This window comes from Eublepharis macularius, chromosome 12 (assembly GCF_028583425.1).
Source record: "Eublepharis macularius isolate TG4126 chromosome 12, MPM_Emac_v1.0, whole genome shotgun sequence".
Classification (NCBI taxonomy): Eukaryota; Metazoa; Chordata; class Lepidosauria; order Squamata; family Eublepharidae; genus Eublepharis; species Eublepharis macularius.
In genome coordinates this window covers 24,069,816-24,085,290 of record NC_072801.1, presented here as the reverse complement: position 1 = coordinate 24,085,290, position 15,475 = coordinate 24,069,816, and the positions used below count along the sequence as shown (strand labels likewise).

The 15,475-nt window shown below is 46.3% G+C and overlaps 1 protein-coding gene across 1 annotated transcript in view; it reads right to left on the bottom strand.

The window, feature by feature from the left end:
* SNX8 (sorting nexin 8) overlaps positions 1 to 15,475 on the bottom strand; it is a 35,150-nt gene that overhangs the window by 4,433 nt on the left and 15,242 nt on the right. The window contains exons 2-10 of the mRNA XM_054993073.1: positions 14,689 to 14,879; positions 13,110 to 13,227; positions 8,047 to 8,168; positions 6,132 to 6,212; positions 4,713 to 4,873; positions 2,947 to 3,079; positions 2,643 to 2,711; positions 815 to 964; positions 114 to 263 (exon numbers count right to left, since the gene is read on the bottom strand). Of these exons, the coding sequence (XP_054849048.1) occupies positions 114 to 263; positions 815 to 964; positions 2,643 to 2,711; positions 2,947 to 3,079; positions 4,713 to 4,873; positions 6,132 to 6,212; positions 8,047 to 8,168; positions 13,110 to 13,227; positions 14,689 to 14,879 (1,175 nt within the window). The remainder of the gene's footprint in view (positions 1 to 113; positions 264 to 814; positions 965 to 2,642; positions 2,712 to 2,946; positions 3,080 to 4,712; positions 4,874 to 6,131; positions 6,213 to 8,046; positions 8,169 to 13,109; positions 13,228 to 14,688; positions 14,880 to 15,475) is intronic.

Sequence of the window (15,475 nt, the reverse complement as noted above, 5' to 3'; positions counted from 1 at the left end):
AGGAGTGGGGAATCAAACCTGGCTCTCCAGATTAGAATCCCACGCTCTTAACCACTACACCAAACTGGCTCTCTGACCCTTCAAGGGATGAGGGCCATATGAACAGCGCTCACCTCTTTATGGCCTTGGATCTGGGAGTTGACGAAAGCCCCCAGGATGTGAGAGGTGACTGGCAGGTAAATGTGGATGAGTTGGGTCTCTTGGTGCAGGCAATAGAGGGAGAAATAATTCCGCAGCTCCATTGTCAGGATGGCGTTCTCTTGCTGTGAGAGGAGGAAAAACAAAGACAGGTTAATCTTGGAAGCATTTGGAAAAGTTGGTGCACTGAGAAGTAGGTGGAGATGCAGACAGCAGGAGAGTTCTCTCATATTCTAACCAGTGGCGTGGCCGTTTCCAGGATGTGAACACCCGTAACAGCAAAAACCCTTGGCCCACTGTGCTTGGGGGTGACTGCCAAGGCAAGATGTGGGCTGGGAAGGCAGTATTTCCTTAGCTTGACTCTCCCCTTAACTTAAAAAAAACCCAGACTCAGTTATGCAGTTAACTATAAGAGGGCACTGATGCCAAGGGTCAATAAGCCTTAAGCACTGGATAATCTTACCAAGTCCCCTAGTACCTCCAGGAACATCACCCAGGACTGCCTTAAGGGCTAGAAATTCACTGCTTTAATAAAAAATCCAAATAACTAGAGTCTTGGTGTGCCAAAGTTCTTTGATAGAATTCTGTGCTCTCTCTATGCTTTTGGGTTCCCAGTTGCGGAGAGGCCCTAGCCTTGGACATCCTAGCTGGCGTGCATGAATTCGCCCAACCCTACCTCCACGATGCGGGACTCCAGTTGCTCCACCGACTCTGGTTCCTTGTTCTGGACTGCAGCGCTCATCATCTGCCTCTTCATCAGACTGTACTTCTGCAAGGCCCTCTGGTGCTTGTGCAAGACACCCTTCTCGTGCCTCTCGCATAGGTCCTGGTGCGGTGAAGAAGAAAATCAGGCCATCATCACCCTACCTTTTGCCTGAGTCTTCTGCATGCATACGAGGATGGCACACTGGCCAGCACTCAAATTTGCCATTGCTTATTGCTTGTGAGAGGACAAAAGCTAAAAAAGCTTAGTTTCAAGCCCAACGGATCCCGTAGCACTGAATGGGGTCTTCCTAGACCCTAAATCAGGCATCCTCAGTATGGCACCCATACCTTTCCCAGTGCCCACCAAGTGTTTTTAGCAGGTGGATGGGGCCAGGTGGGGCTCTGGTGATTGGAGATCTGTGCAAATTTAAACAGTGCTGTTTCAGCAGCAGCAACTGCCACACCACAGTACTGGCTTTGTTCTCATTCACTCCTCTTTCTTTGAAAGTATTAAATTACTCCTCTTCCTCCTCAAACCTGGGCTTTGTCTCTTTGTGTGCCTCTGCCTCCTGCAGGTGCCATTATGCGGTTGAACCCACCACAGTGTGTCAGAATTCCAAAGGTGCCCTCAGATTCAAAAAGACTGGGGACCCCTACTGTAAACGATTACCATTGCTTATATTTTGTTTATTCCGCACTTCCTCCAATGGGGCATACGTATCTCCCCATCCCTTACTTTGGTCACAGGAATCTTGTAAAGTAGATTAAGACAGAGAATGTGTGATGGGCCCAAGGTCACCCAGTATGTTCTCTGATTCTCCTCTCCTTCAATGTTAGTTTGCAGCAGCTGGGAGAGGATATTGGAGTGAGACACCATCACATAACTTCCAGTAAAAATTCCAGAAGCAGCATAGGTAGCTCTAAGAATCGCCAGAAACTCTATGGTAAAAAGGTATGGTTTTAACATAGAGCTCCCAGCAATTCCTAGAGCTACCCATGTCACTTCCAGTTTAAAAAAAAAGGTGATACCACACACAACACTGCAGGATTTATTTATTTTTTCTCCTGTGGCTGCTCTGAGCCACAGGATATCCAGTCCTGATTTTTTTAAAAAGAACTGAGGTAAGTGTAGTGGCTAAGGGAGTGACTCTGTGAGTAAAAAGTCCCTGGTTCAAATCTTAACTTTGGCATTTGCAGGCAGAAGGTCCCAGCTTTAATCCTGGCACCTCCAGTTAAAGGATCTCAAGGAGTGGGTATCGGGAAAGATCCCTCCTTGCCAGAGATCTGCTACCAGAGTGGAAAATACAGACTTTAATGGACCACTTGTCTGACTCAGCTTTTTATGTTCATATACCTGTATTTATTTGTATTCTGCAACCATTGCACTTTTTAAAAAAATACAATAAATGTTTCGTCATTTTGATTTTATTTTAAAAACTTCAAGTCCTTAAGACCACCGGAATGTTTGTTTACAAATACCTAGTAAACCTCAGAGCCACCCTAGATAGTTTCAGCACCTCCTTGTGACTAGCAGAAAAAAGGCTAAGCGTGGAAGCAAATATATGGATATTTACATAAGGTAACAGAATTCTGGATCACCCCGAGAGAAAGCATTTCTCCCCTCCGTCCCAGCACAGCCCAAATAGAGGTACAACTTGCCAAGTGCTCTTTTCAGTGTCTAAACTGGGTCTCTGGTCTGTTTCCCTTTTGCCTGATGCGACACCCCACAAGGAGCACACACACACAAGCGATTTCTAAGTGATTTGCTCACATGCTGGCAGGAAGACAAGAGGACTCACTTTATAGGACTGCAGCAAGTCCAGGAAAAGATTCAGCTTCTCCACCACATCATTCTCTTCCTGTTTACCCTAGAAAGCAGAAGGGCAAACTGAAATGGTGCGAAAGTGGGCAGCAGCAGAGAGAGAGAGCCGTTTCCAAAAGCTGTGTGGTTGCAGTCTCAGAGAACAACATCGGGAGCGTTCTGGAGTTTGCAGCTCCGGAACGAAGACTCTTGGTGCAAACAGGGCCAGGAGGATGCTACTCTGCCTGCACTGGAGTAATCATCACCCTGCTCTGTAAAAGTTGATGCAGCGGGTCGCTCACCTGTTGAACTGCTTTGTCCGCAAGTAGTGCAAATTCGACGGAGAGGCCTTTCAGGGCTTGCTTGAGATTCCCCCAAGCGCTACTATTCAGAGCAGCCCACGAAGGAAGTGGGGTTGTGTCGGAGCCCAAAGCACTGTGGGAAGAAAAGCAGCCTCTGTTAGGATCTATTAGTAAGCTTCCGTAAAACCTGCAGATGGCCCCACTTATTTATATTTAGTTATTTATACCTAACTTTTCTCCCCAAAGGGGAATCAAAACAACTTTCTTCTGCTGTCCATTGTATCCTCACAACCCTGTTGGATAGGTTTGGCTGAGACTGGCCCAGGGTCACCCAGCACGCTTCCACAGCAGACTGAGGATTCAAACCCGGGTCTCCTAAACCCTAAGTCGACCCTCCCACTGCAGTATGCTGGCTCTTTGGTAAGGTCGTCCTAAAAAGGGCCAGTTGCCCTTCTTTATCCCTGCAAGATCTCTAATGTGCTCCTGTTCTTCTGCAGCACAGAGCACCACGTGAGAAGTGCCCACTGTCAGGGCTGGGCTAACTCTGTACTCATGAGTGAACATACAAAAATATCTGTTCCAGAGAAAGCCAGATTCTTTGATTTGTAGACATTGTGCAAATGTGCATATATAATGCACAACTGATTTCTCCTCTACTAGTCATACAGCTAGGCAAGGTGCACTGGCCCATGGAACACCTACTTAGCACCCCGACCCACACCCTCTGGCTCCTGAGATTTTACCAGGCATTGTGCAGCACACACTTTTGATATGAAGGGGCTAGAAACTTGCTTTAAAAAAAAATAAGTAAATCAAAGCAGCTGCTGAGCTCTGCTGATATTGGTTGTGGATACTGAGAGTCAGTGTACTTGGCTTGTCGGGTTAGGATCTGGGAGACTTGAGTCCTCACTCTGCTGTGGAAGCTCACTGGGTGAACTCAGGCCAGCCACACACACTCAGCCTAGCCTACCTCAAATAGTTATTGAGGATAAAAGGGAGGAGAGGAGAACACAGTAAGCCCCTTTGGGGAGAAAAGTGGGGTACCTATAAAGTAAAATAATACTGGCGTGCTACACTCATGAAGTCACAACATGCACACACATCCTGGACATAGCAGTGCCTGTCAAGTTAACACCCACTCCAATCCATATTTGCAGCAGCGAGCGGAAACCAGTGGATGCAACCACTTGGTCCAGACCAAAAGCCAACTGCTTGCTGAGTTTCATTCTTAGGAAGAACATTCTGTTCCCAAAAAACAGGCATCTTTCCTTGAACTCTATGAATGTCATTCGTCCAGCACTTTCATAGTATTGATTTCCTAAAACAAACATTAGAGCACCACATGCAAGGGGGCAAAGGGATAACTGGGGGACATCTTTAGATAATACAGTCCCTCCTCAACTTTCCAGGGAGTAGGGAATGAGCCATAAATGAAGATTCAGAATACTATCAGTTTCCACACATCTTACCTGCCTGCGGAACATCGCGTGAAAGACCCGGAAGACAGCGTCTTCTCATGCAAAATCGCGCCAGGAAGATGCAAAATCACGCAAAACTCCCAGATAACAGCGTCTTCCTGGAGCGATTTCGCATGAGAAGATGCTGTCTTCTGGGTGTGGAAACAGCAACTGTCATTCCTTATGTGAACTCACTCCATAGATGAGCCCAAAACAGGAACAAGAACGCCCAACACTCAGCACTTCTAAGGTCCCCCCCTAAGAGAGATGACCACAAGAGACACCAGCTAACTGCCCATCCTGTTCTACCTCAGCTCCTTCCCGAATATGAGAAGGTCGGCAGCGTTGTCGACCGCTCGGGAAGCGATCCGTTCCGCCCGGTCCCTCAGCTTGTAAAAGCTGTTGTAGATGTTTCGGATCAGCTCCCGGCTGGCCGCAAACTGGATCTGGATGTCAGCAGGCAGGAAATCCTAAGGGGAGAGCACGAGGGTAGGACTGTCTGATCCAACAAGGCTTTGGACAGCTGTCTGAAAGATGCAAACAACAGATGGCAAAGACAGCAGCCAGGGGCCTGTGAGCTTAGACTGAGGAAAGGCGAGTCTGTCGGTGTGACAATCAGATTCTGAGCAGCAGAGGCTGGTACACTTCACAATTCCACACATACTAACACACAGGGCTTTTTTTCTGGGAAAAGAGGTGGTGGAACTCCGTGGTGGAACTCAGGACTGCACAATGATGTCACTTTGGGTCAGCTGGAACAAGGAGGAATTTTTAAAAGTTTAAATCGCCCTCACCAAAAATGGTCACATGGCCGGTGGCCCCACCCCCGATCTCCAGACAGAGGGGAGTTTAGATTGCCCTCTGAGCCACTGCACAGAGGGCAATCTAAACTCCCCTCTGTCTGGAGATCAGGGGGCGGGGCCACCAGCCACGTGACCATTTTCAAGAGGTGCCGGAACTCCGTTCCACCACGTTCCAGCTGAAAAAAGCCCTGCTAACACATAGGAAAACTGCCAACTTGCAAAATGCCAATGCTGTAAAACTTCAAAAGTATGGAAAGTTTAGTTTGAGTCCACGAATGATTGGGTCATATAACGTAGCTTTACTCAGCACAGTGGGGGGAAACAGCAGATACAAGCGTCATTGCAGGAGTATTACTAGAGTTATAGCTGTAACAAGAGTCTGTCAGGGTTATGCCAGATCTGTGGATTGGGAAGAGAAGAGCAAGAGGCTTGTATATGGAAAAGGAATCCTGCCTGCAGCACTGGTTTCGGCTGAGCGGAGGGATGCCATAAGAGACATTCCCACTGTTAACCAGTTCCAGTTCCTAAAGCAGCGCGTTTTATATTCTATGGGCAGCGTCTGACTTTTCAACCAATTTCCATAAGCTCCACTGCTGTAGATACTACACAAATAATAGTCATTTCTTTATTTAAAATATGTATATACTACTTTTCTGACATACTCAAAGCAGCTGTTAGTTGGGCAAAGACATCATCCTCTTCCCCCCACCTCTGGAGTTGGCCTGTGGTTGCCGTCCTGCACTCAGTTATGCTGCTTAAATCCCACAGGCGTCAGCGGGAGTGAAGCAGCCTAAAGTGCGAAGCGGAACTGCAGCTGGTACTTGCTTGGCAATGGAAAGAAAGCCCGCGAAAGTTTCCCGCCTGGGTCAAGCCACTTCTAGTTCCCAATCAGGTAAGAAGCTTTCCAGCAACAGGCAGACAATACCTTGGCTTGGGTTGCCAACTTGCAGATCATGAATTCATCCCCCACGCCCTGGACCAGTTCCTTCAGTTTGTTCTGCACATCCTTTAGAAGCCAGAGAAAAAACGATTCAGCGACCATCAGCAGACAGCAATTTCAGTCTTATAAGTGAGGCATCCCATGGGAGAGAAAACCCATCCGCCTCCTGCTGCCCACATTTTTTTCCACATACACCCCCACACACACACGTCACCACTGCTTTCTCTCCTTTCCCCACCTCTACTGCCACTGCTTTCTTGCTCCTTTCTCTGCCCCGTCCATCAGGGCTTTCCCTCCCCTGTGTCATGGTGCCACAAGGGCAGTGATACACAGTGGCTTGGCAGCCACGTGGAGCTCTCTGGCATGCCACTGGTGTCTCTTATTTATTATTTATTTTATTTATGTCATTTATGTCAGCCTGAGATGAGTACAGTCAATATCAAGGACATTTCCATAAACAATGCCACAGGGTAAATAAATACGAGTTTACAAAGAATTAGCATTAGTAAGAATCCAATACAGAGTTGAAGAAATGCTGAAACAGAACATAAGCAATTCTAGGACTGAAATAGACACCATAAAGCACAGGTAGCGCAGCTCTTCTGAGCCCTGTTCTCCAATGTGGCCGCTGTGGCAGGCAGGGGGTTCGCACCTTTACTCAGTCGCCGCAGGGAATGGAGGACAGGTAAGCTGCAAGCCTCTCTAAACTGCAGGCCATGGATAGAAGGGAAGGGCCCATTCTCTCTACCGCACTCTTCTTCACAGCCCCTGCATTCTCATCCCAGCACCCAGGAAACAGCAAACTGGCCTCGGAGAAGAGACAGTACAACCATCACCGCAGCCACCTGGGAAGAGGGCAAAGCTGGCCACAGCAGAGTGCTTTAACTCCCCATTCCCCATGACCAGCTTACTCTCCTATGGGAGCCTTGACCTTCATGCTGAGAACAAGAAGGCAGAGGAAGAAAAGTCCTTCCTCTCATTCCAGATACACACGGGCCAGCTAAGGTTCAGCAGTGGTGGGGAGAGGTAACCCGACATGCTGAGAAATAATCTGGTACTGTAAAATGAAGGTTATTGTTATATATTTGACATTAATAATTATGCCTTGTATTATTGTATGTCTGCACTTAGTGGGGTGGTGCACAGGACATATGGTAGTCATGTGTCTCTTTTGGTTGATGGCAATGGCAAATTTGGCTCTTTGTGAGCTGTGGAGTGCGTCACACTGCTCTAGGGCCACCACACGCTCCCTCAGACGCTTCAGCACCCCCCTCCCACACACACACACACCAAGCTCATTCTCTTGTTCTTACCCTTTAAAATTCTATCCTTTTTCAAACTACCTGAATTCTGCTGCAAACCTGGTAGTCAAACCTTTGTCGGAGGCGTAGGGGTGGCAACCACCTATTCAACCAAGCATCATAATGCTTATGTGACACAGAGTACATGGGAAAAATCAGAAAGGTCTCTGTTCCCTAGGGGCTTACACTTTAAATCTGATGGCCAGAGGAGGGAAGAATAAGAAAGAGCCATCAAGTCTACATTTGGGGATGGTGGATAAAGGGAAAAGCCAAAGGCCACATAGAAAAGATGGGTTTTGAAGGAGATGTTTACAGCTGAGTTGACCCCAAAGCCAACAATTCAATCCATGCGATATCTTTTATTAGGCCCAACCCAATGACACAAAACGTTGTACAAGCTTTGAGTTCCCCAGGACTCTCTTTACCAGGCTAGATATTACCAAATAAAAAACAGAGTGAAAACAGATGTCAAGCCTGTATTTTAACACCTTGGCTCTTGCTAACCAAGCCCACACCTACAGTTAAGAGAGAGACGGTACTCGTATTCCCCGGGGCACAAAGCCCATCTACATGATCCCCCAGCAGATCAGAGAACTCACCGACCCACTGAAGGAGAGAAAGAGCTTGAGAAGGACATCTTCTGAGAATGGAGGGTGCCGGGCCACCAAATTGATGAAACGCTTCAATGCTCGCCGCCTCGCCTCAATGAACTCTCGGTCCGCTGCAGGAAGGAAGACGGAGGAGGGTACAGATTGGGCTCATCAACGCAAAGTGGGCATCTGCTATACCCAGGCACCTTTGCTTAGTGATGGAATTGAGCCAGGAATGGCACAGCCTACCCCTTGAACCTTGCCAATTCAATAACAATCCAGCAGCTTACAACCATTTCCTAACTTAAGCAGGGAACACTCACCAGAGGCTGGATAAAGTGATATGCTTGTGTAATGATTCATGGACATGTAAAGTATCTTAATATGGGGGGGGGGGAGACTAGAGGGGAGCCACAATTCAGCAGTAGAGCAGCTCCATCACCAGCAACTTCACTTAAGAGAATCTCAAACGCTACAGCTAGGAATCATCTCTGGTGGAGATTCTTGGAGACCTGAAGGGACCACAGTTCTGACTCAGTATAAAGGCCAAGTGGCCGATGTTTTAGCACAACAGAGGGCCAAAATCTGTAGCTCCCTTCCCCGCTTCTAGATTCAGAGAGAATCAGTCACTGCCAGCAAAGAACAGGAAAGACGCTGTCCTGTAGCTGAACCTGATGAAAGGTAAATGAGCATTTGCGGTCTTTCTAAAAGATGTCAGAAGACCAAAAAGAACACTTCCCAAGTAAATGATTTCCCCCTTCTCACTACAATTGCTGACTGCTATAAACCCCAGATTTTATTAGTTTATTTTTTTAAGGTCAAGTTGGCCTGCTCTAGTTTGTCTACAGGCCAAGGACTGCACCCTTCCCACCCCTTTGTTTGTCAGAGGTCTATTCACTGGCATGCAAATACGGAATTTCCTTTGTGTCTAGAAGCATGCAGCCAGGATGAAAAATGCCTTCCTTCATAAATGCTGTGCTAAAGTGCCCCTGGGTACTGCAAAAATACTTGGGTTGGAAGGAAGAAAGTCCCTTGAAATTCTTCCAAAGAAGCGATGAAAGGGCCCTGGGTCAGCCCAGTATTTTTCAGGCCCTTGAGTCCCAAAATAATTTTGAGTGCCTCATGTGCCAGCACTGCGCATTGCACACTTCCATATCAATGACTGTTTTCCAGACTTCTAATGTTTCTCTCATTGGTTAACAAACAGCCATTCCATAAATGTACATTTACCATCAGCCAGGATGCTACCATCAGACTTGGATCTGCTGTTTCTTATTTCTTAATTTATTTAAACATTTCTATGCTGCCTTTCCACCCACAATTCAGGGTTCCCAAGGTGGCAAACATTAAAAAAATTCAAATATTTCAGACATTAAAAAACATACATATATGTTTGATTTAAGTTTATATATATAATACTTAAATATATATATATATATATAATATATAATACTTATATATATACATAATATCCATGTGTATATATAATACACACACACACACGTATAATATATGTATATACAGGGCTTTTTTCAGTGGGAACGCGGTGGAACAGAGTTCCGGCACCTCTTGAAAATGATCACATGGCTGGTGGCCCCGCCCCCTGATCTGCAGACAGAGGGGAGTTTGGAGACCAGGGGGCGGGGCCACCAGCCATGTGACCATTTTCGCCGAGGGTGATTTAAACTTTTAAAAACTCCCCTCTTGTTCCAGCTGACCCAAATTGATGTCATTGTGTGGTCCTGAGTTCCACCACTGAGTTCCACCACCTCTTTTCCCAGAAAAAAAGCCCTGCGTGTGTGTGTGTAATACTTAAATCAAACATAATAGAAACACACACAAATATAAACACAAAAACACACAAATAGGAAGGAGAGCTAATAAAAGTGGGTGAGGAAACACCAAACCAAACAAAAAAGTCTTCACCCACTGGCAGAAGGCAATGAAAGAGAGAGAGAGAGATGACTCTCCCTTAGAAAGGAGTTCCAAATTTTCAGTGGCACGATCAAGAACCACCTTTCTCGGGTTGCTGCCCATTTAGCCTCAGATGGCAGAGGCACCCAAAGCAGGGCCTCTGAAGATAACCAGAGTGGTGGATCATAATAAATACTGTTCATATGGGAGCAGGAGATCCTTAGTAGTTTAGTAAGTGTCAAGAGGGGAAGACAAGTTCAGGAAGCATGGCTGGACCTCCTGGTAGCACAGATGGACTTCCCGCTGCATTTAACCCTGTGACTGAGGCCATCTTGGGAAATGGCTTATACATACAAGCAAGCCTAGGGTTCGGGCTGGTTTAAAGATCTGACTCCAATCAATGTAGGAAAATGTGTGTGTTGGGCGGGAGGTTCCCCCTATTTTAGTACTTTTGCCACTGTCTGATATTTCTTGCTCAGAGCCTTTCAACATCTTGTAAATTCCAAGATGCTTTTTATTTGCTTCACTTTTTCCATGATCACACCTGTGCCTCAGGGATCTTTTCATACTCTGCCTCCCAACATCCACTCTTTAGTCACCGGCCTGCTTCCCCATTAATACTGTGGTTCTTTCGGCACTTTTGGTAATACAATTATTTATTTACTTCATTTATTTCCCCAATGGGGACCCTAGGTGGCTCACATAATTCTCCTCTCCTGCATTTTATCCTCACCACAACCTACCTACCTCACAGAGTTGTTGTGAGGCCGTAAAACGGAGGAGAGGAGAACTATGTGAGGGAACCACTTTAGGTCCCCGTTGGGGTATAAATTAATAAAGTAATTAAATAAAACTGTGGCATGGTCATCGTTCTCCTCCCCCTCCATTTTATCCTCACCACAACCCTGGGAGGGAGTTTAAGCTGAGAACATGCGACTGACCCAAGGTCTCCCAGCAGAGTGGGGATCCGAACCTGGGTCTCCCAGATCCTAGTCTGACACTCTGTCCGCCAGACGAAGACTTAACAAACAGGTTGAATAGTGGCAGTGCCACTGGGGCGGGGGGGGGGGGGGTTGCAAACGGGGCAGGGGCAAAAGTTATGCTTAAAGGCACTCTGCTCTGTATCTTGCCACAGTGGGCTCTGTAAACTGTTTCTCTCTTTCTTCATCCAGGTTTCTGATAAAAGCATCGGGGAGTCCTGGACAGGGGACACGGCAACAGAATAGACCCTAAAGGCGTGCCCTAACTCCACATGCATAACATCCTGAGCCTTTAACACAGAACATCCAATCCCTCCTGAAACAGGAAGCGAAAGATTCATGTCCAACCACTGACAAGCAAAATCTAAGCCATTTAGAGATCTTCTGAACTATTTCTGTTTAAAAATAAAAGGTTATAGAGGTCTTCTATTCTGAGATTATGAAGGCCAGTTTATGAAAACAGGAATTGGCTCTGCTGACTTGCTGAAAGTATGACATCAGGAGCCGTGGTACGGGTCCAGTTTAAGAATGACTGTGCCAGAGAAGCAAGTTAGTCGTGACAGCAAAACCATCTTGCTTGGCATTTCCCTTCCCCGTTCTGCCTAAATGAATATGTCACTGGGCTGCTTCCCTTTTTTCCTACCACAAATTCAGCTTCATTTCTTTTCAGCCACGGGGGATTCACAGCTATCGCATTAAAAATAAAGGAACAGCAACCGCAAGGCACCACATCATGTATCTGCTGATTGCCCAACATCTTGGTGCATACCAGGAATTTCCATATAAGGGGCACAGGTGGCCCTATAGGGTGCTGCAAGCATCCAGACCAAGAAGAGAGAGAGAGTAGACAAACCATTCCTTTTCTCCCATCAAAAACCCAGTACAGACACCTTCCCTGCTGACTGGGCTTTTTTATTACAGTGTGTATACTGCTCCAACCGCGTTGTTTTTAATTGTGCAATCTGCCTCGGGTCTCATTGAGAAAGATGGACTGCAAATGAAGTAAATAAATGAACAGATAAATGTGTAACTTCAACAGGCCAGTGCCAGTAGCTGCTACCCTAGTGAATGTCTCAGGGTACTTACTGAAGAAGAGGGGGGTAGGGTCAGATTGGAACTCTACCCCCGCCACACACAGAATGCTTAGGAATGTACTGTGTGCCACACACTCTCACACTCTCCACTTCAAACTGCAGAGGCTCTTCACAGTAACACAGCCCAAACAAACAAAAAAAATCTTAACTTATTGGCATTCCTTATCGCCCCTTTCCTAAATCACAATCAGCCAAAAGCATCTGGGTAAATGCCAAAGATCACCTTCAAAAAATGTAATGCTTTCCCTTTGAGATAATATTTTTTGCACTCTGGGTACAAACAAAAGGATTTTATCATGAAGTGTGAAATATGGTAAGAAATGTGAACAGAAAGCAAGAGAGTATAACAGATGCACGATAGAACAAAAACAGGTTTTTAAAAGGCAACATTAATATTCCGGATGGAGAGGTAGAAACTGTGTCTAGGACATACTATCAGTTTGCTGCACCTATTACCCTGCTGCTGCTGCATTTTTTCTACTGATGCAGTAAGTTTCCTTCATTTCCTGCATTACACCTGTACTCTGTATCATGTCTACTATGCTTCCCTTACTCAGATTTCTGCAATCCTAGTTATACAGTACATTGCTCATTTAGATGCCTCCTCATAAGGACTGTAATGAGTTACAAGGTGTAAGAGTCCCAGGGAGAAAGGCAGGCTATAAAGTAAATAAATCACTTAAGCAATGTCACTTGGAGGCAGTTGGGGCACTCTTCCCAAAGGCAAGAGAAGTACCACGCTGGGAAGAAAGCAACATTTCTGGCCCCGGTCCAGTCATTTTCAAGTTTTTGATCTGAATGCAGCTCCACAATTAAAAAGAAGAAGATGATTAAAGGAACTAGTAAGCTTGACTTCAGCAAGAAAGCACCAAGAACTCCTTTGGCTACATAGATGGTTTCTAAGAAAGTTAAAAATAGTTGAAGACAGACATGACTTCCCCATGCAGACCTGTGCCCTATTCCTTTAGCTCAATGAAGTTTGGTGCCTTCTCCCAGCCTAAAGCTGTTACAGGATTCACTAAGCCTGCGCCTCTTCCTCCGTGTCTCCTTCAGCACAATTGTGCAGTGAAGTTTTAAGACTTACCTCCTAGCATTCTTTTGGGTGGAAGAGCCGGGACCATCCGATATGGGAACTTCTGAAGGAGTGTCTCGTGAAAGACCACAAAGTCATTATACCGTCTGTACACAGAGCACTTGAAACGCTGCAAAGGAGAGAGAGGAAGGACTGCTCAGTATTCCGGCAGGCTCACAGCCAATCTTTCTGCTGAATCAAAGGGCCATCTAGTCCAGCAACCCCTCTCCTATGACCGCCAGCCATAAAGTTTGAAGAAGCTTCTCTTCCCCCAGCCACTGGCACAGTAATGCATAGTGCCACAGAACATGGAGGTTCCATTTAGTTGGCAGGCTGGCCACTCATATTAAAATTCTGCTTGCCATCCAGCGCTCTAACAAAACAGATCACTTTCAGCATCAGCATAACAGATCTTTTTTAAAGCCACTCCAGAGTCAATGGAACTCTAGGTTCTTTCCTGCCACTTATTTTGGCAGCTGTTAGGACAGTTACTGTCACCTTTGGGCCACCTTTCCCCCCCTAATAGCCAAGGAGGACAATTTAGGGATTATGTGATATAATACATCCTGTCTGTCACTTTGTAATTATTTCTAAAACTCGTTTCCAAATAGGCACTATTAACCAATATTCCAAAGTACTGGATGCTTGGATCAGATTTCAGTTGGGGTCTCATAAACTGCCTTGAACAGAAGATAAGGCAAAATGTAAGCACAGGAACGCATAAATCAATTAATATATGCCTCTGAAGTGAATGACTTTACACATGAGAGAAACTTTTTTAAAAAATTATGCACATCGTTTAGGCCCTGTGGAAAAGTTTAGCCATCAAGTGATTTTCTCCAATCTCCCCTCCCCCCACATCCCATTTAAGACCTCTGGCTCTCCCAATTTAGGGCATGAGTGTCAGGAATCATTTGGGAATGAAGCAGTTGTAGAGTGCGGGGGAGTCCTGTTTCATTGATGGAAATCCCTCCCATCAGTGAGATGTACCATGGGATCCAAGCCCATCGTTTGAATAAATACACAGAAATACAATCTGGATAAAAGGGTAAAAAGATCAATCTCAGGAAACAATAGAGAGGCAGAGCAGAAGAATGCGTATCTAACTGGAGATGTCTGGGAAGTTTTGCTGGCTACTTTTCCATCAGAAAGAAGCTGATTTGTGCAGATGGGTGATTGGTTACAGTAAAAAAAAGCAAACTTTCAAATTGTTCTACCTCCCCCCCCGCCCCCCCGCCCCCAGCCCCGGATTGTGGTGCAGGTGTTCCCTATCCATCCACATTCCCAAGACTGCTACACAGGGCCAGCAAGATATCTCAAACACCAGCAATAGTACCGCTATTCTGCACAGAGCACTCCAAAAGAGGGAGAGTTCTTGCCTTGTGCACCCTTCCTCTTCTCTGTGAAAAGGCCCCCTTGTCAGAAGCCCCCGCTCCTCAATTCTGGAGCCAGAGCTGCACATCTCTCTGGCAAGTGGATGCTGAGAGCCTCACAATCTCAGCCTTCCCCTTCCAGCATATCCCTTCAGGTGCTGAATTGGCCAACTGATTGAGAACATGGTTCCCGCTCCTGTCATCAAGACAAGTGTTACCTTGCTGGAAACTTCGTACTCCACATGTTTCAGAAACAGGCCTTTCTTCTCAGGGATCAGCTCCACCTGTACTGTATCTTTGCCCAGCAGCTCTGGCAGGGTGTGGGTAATTACCAGTGGATTTCCCGGGGGTGCCTGCATCAGTGGCTCTTCAGAGTCCCTCCAGTCGCTTATCAAAGGTTTTGCCAAATCTAAGAGCAGGTAAAGGCAAGGAGGGGGAAAATCAAATGTCAACAGAAAACGGAAAGTAGCATCTGCTTGCAGTTTGTTCTTTGGCCACTCCAAAAAGCCAGCAAGCCACTCCCCCCAGCAGCCATGCCTACTGAAGAGCACCTTGTTCCCTAAAACACCCTTGCACTCAGCCTTAATTACGCTTCGGCTAGGTGCCAAAACTACGGTCTGCGAACCAGTTGAGAGGCCTGCATTTCCTGCTCAGCTTGTTTCCACTAACGCAAGAATATGGATGGCTGACTTGACATGATTGGATCCTCTCCCATCTAGGAAGGAATAGCACAAAATCTCCACCAGCTGTCAAGGCAAGAGAAGAGAGGCCACTCTGCAAAGCTTTATAAAGGGAGATACAAGAAGCCCACATTATATAGTAAAGCCAGGCACCAGAGGGATTTATCTCTCAAGTTTGTTCCATCACAGAACACAAGAGCCAGCGTGGTAGAGTGGTTACAGCACCAGACTAGGGCCTGGGGAAACCACGTTCGAATCCCCACTCTCTCGTGGAAGCTTGCTGGGTTACCTTGGGCTCTGGGTTACCTTGGTTTCTTTAGATTAC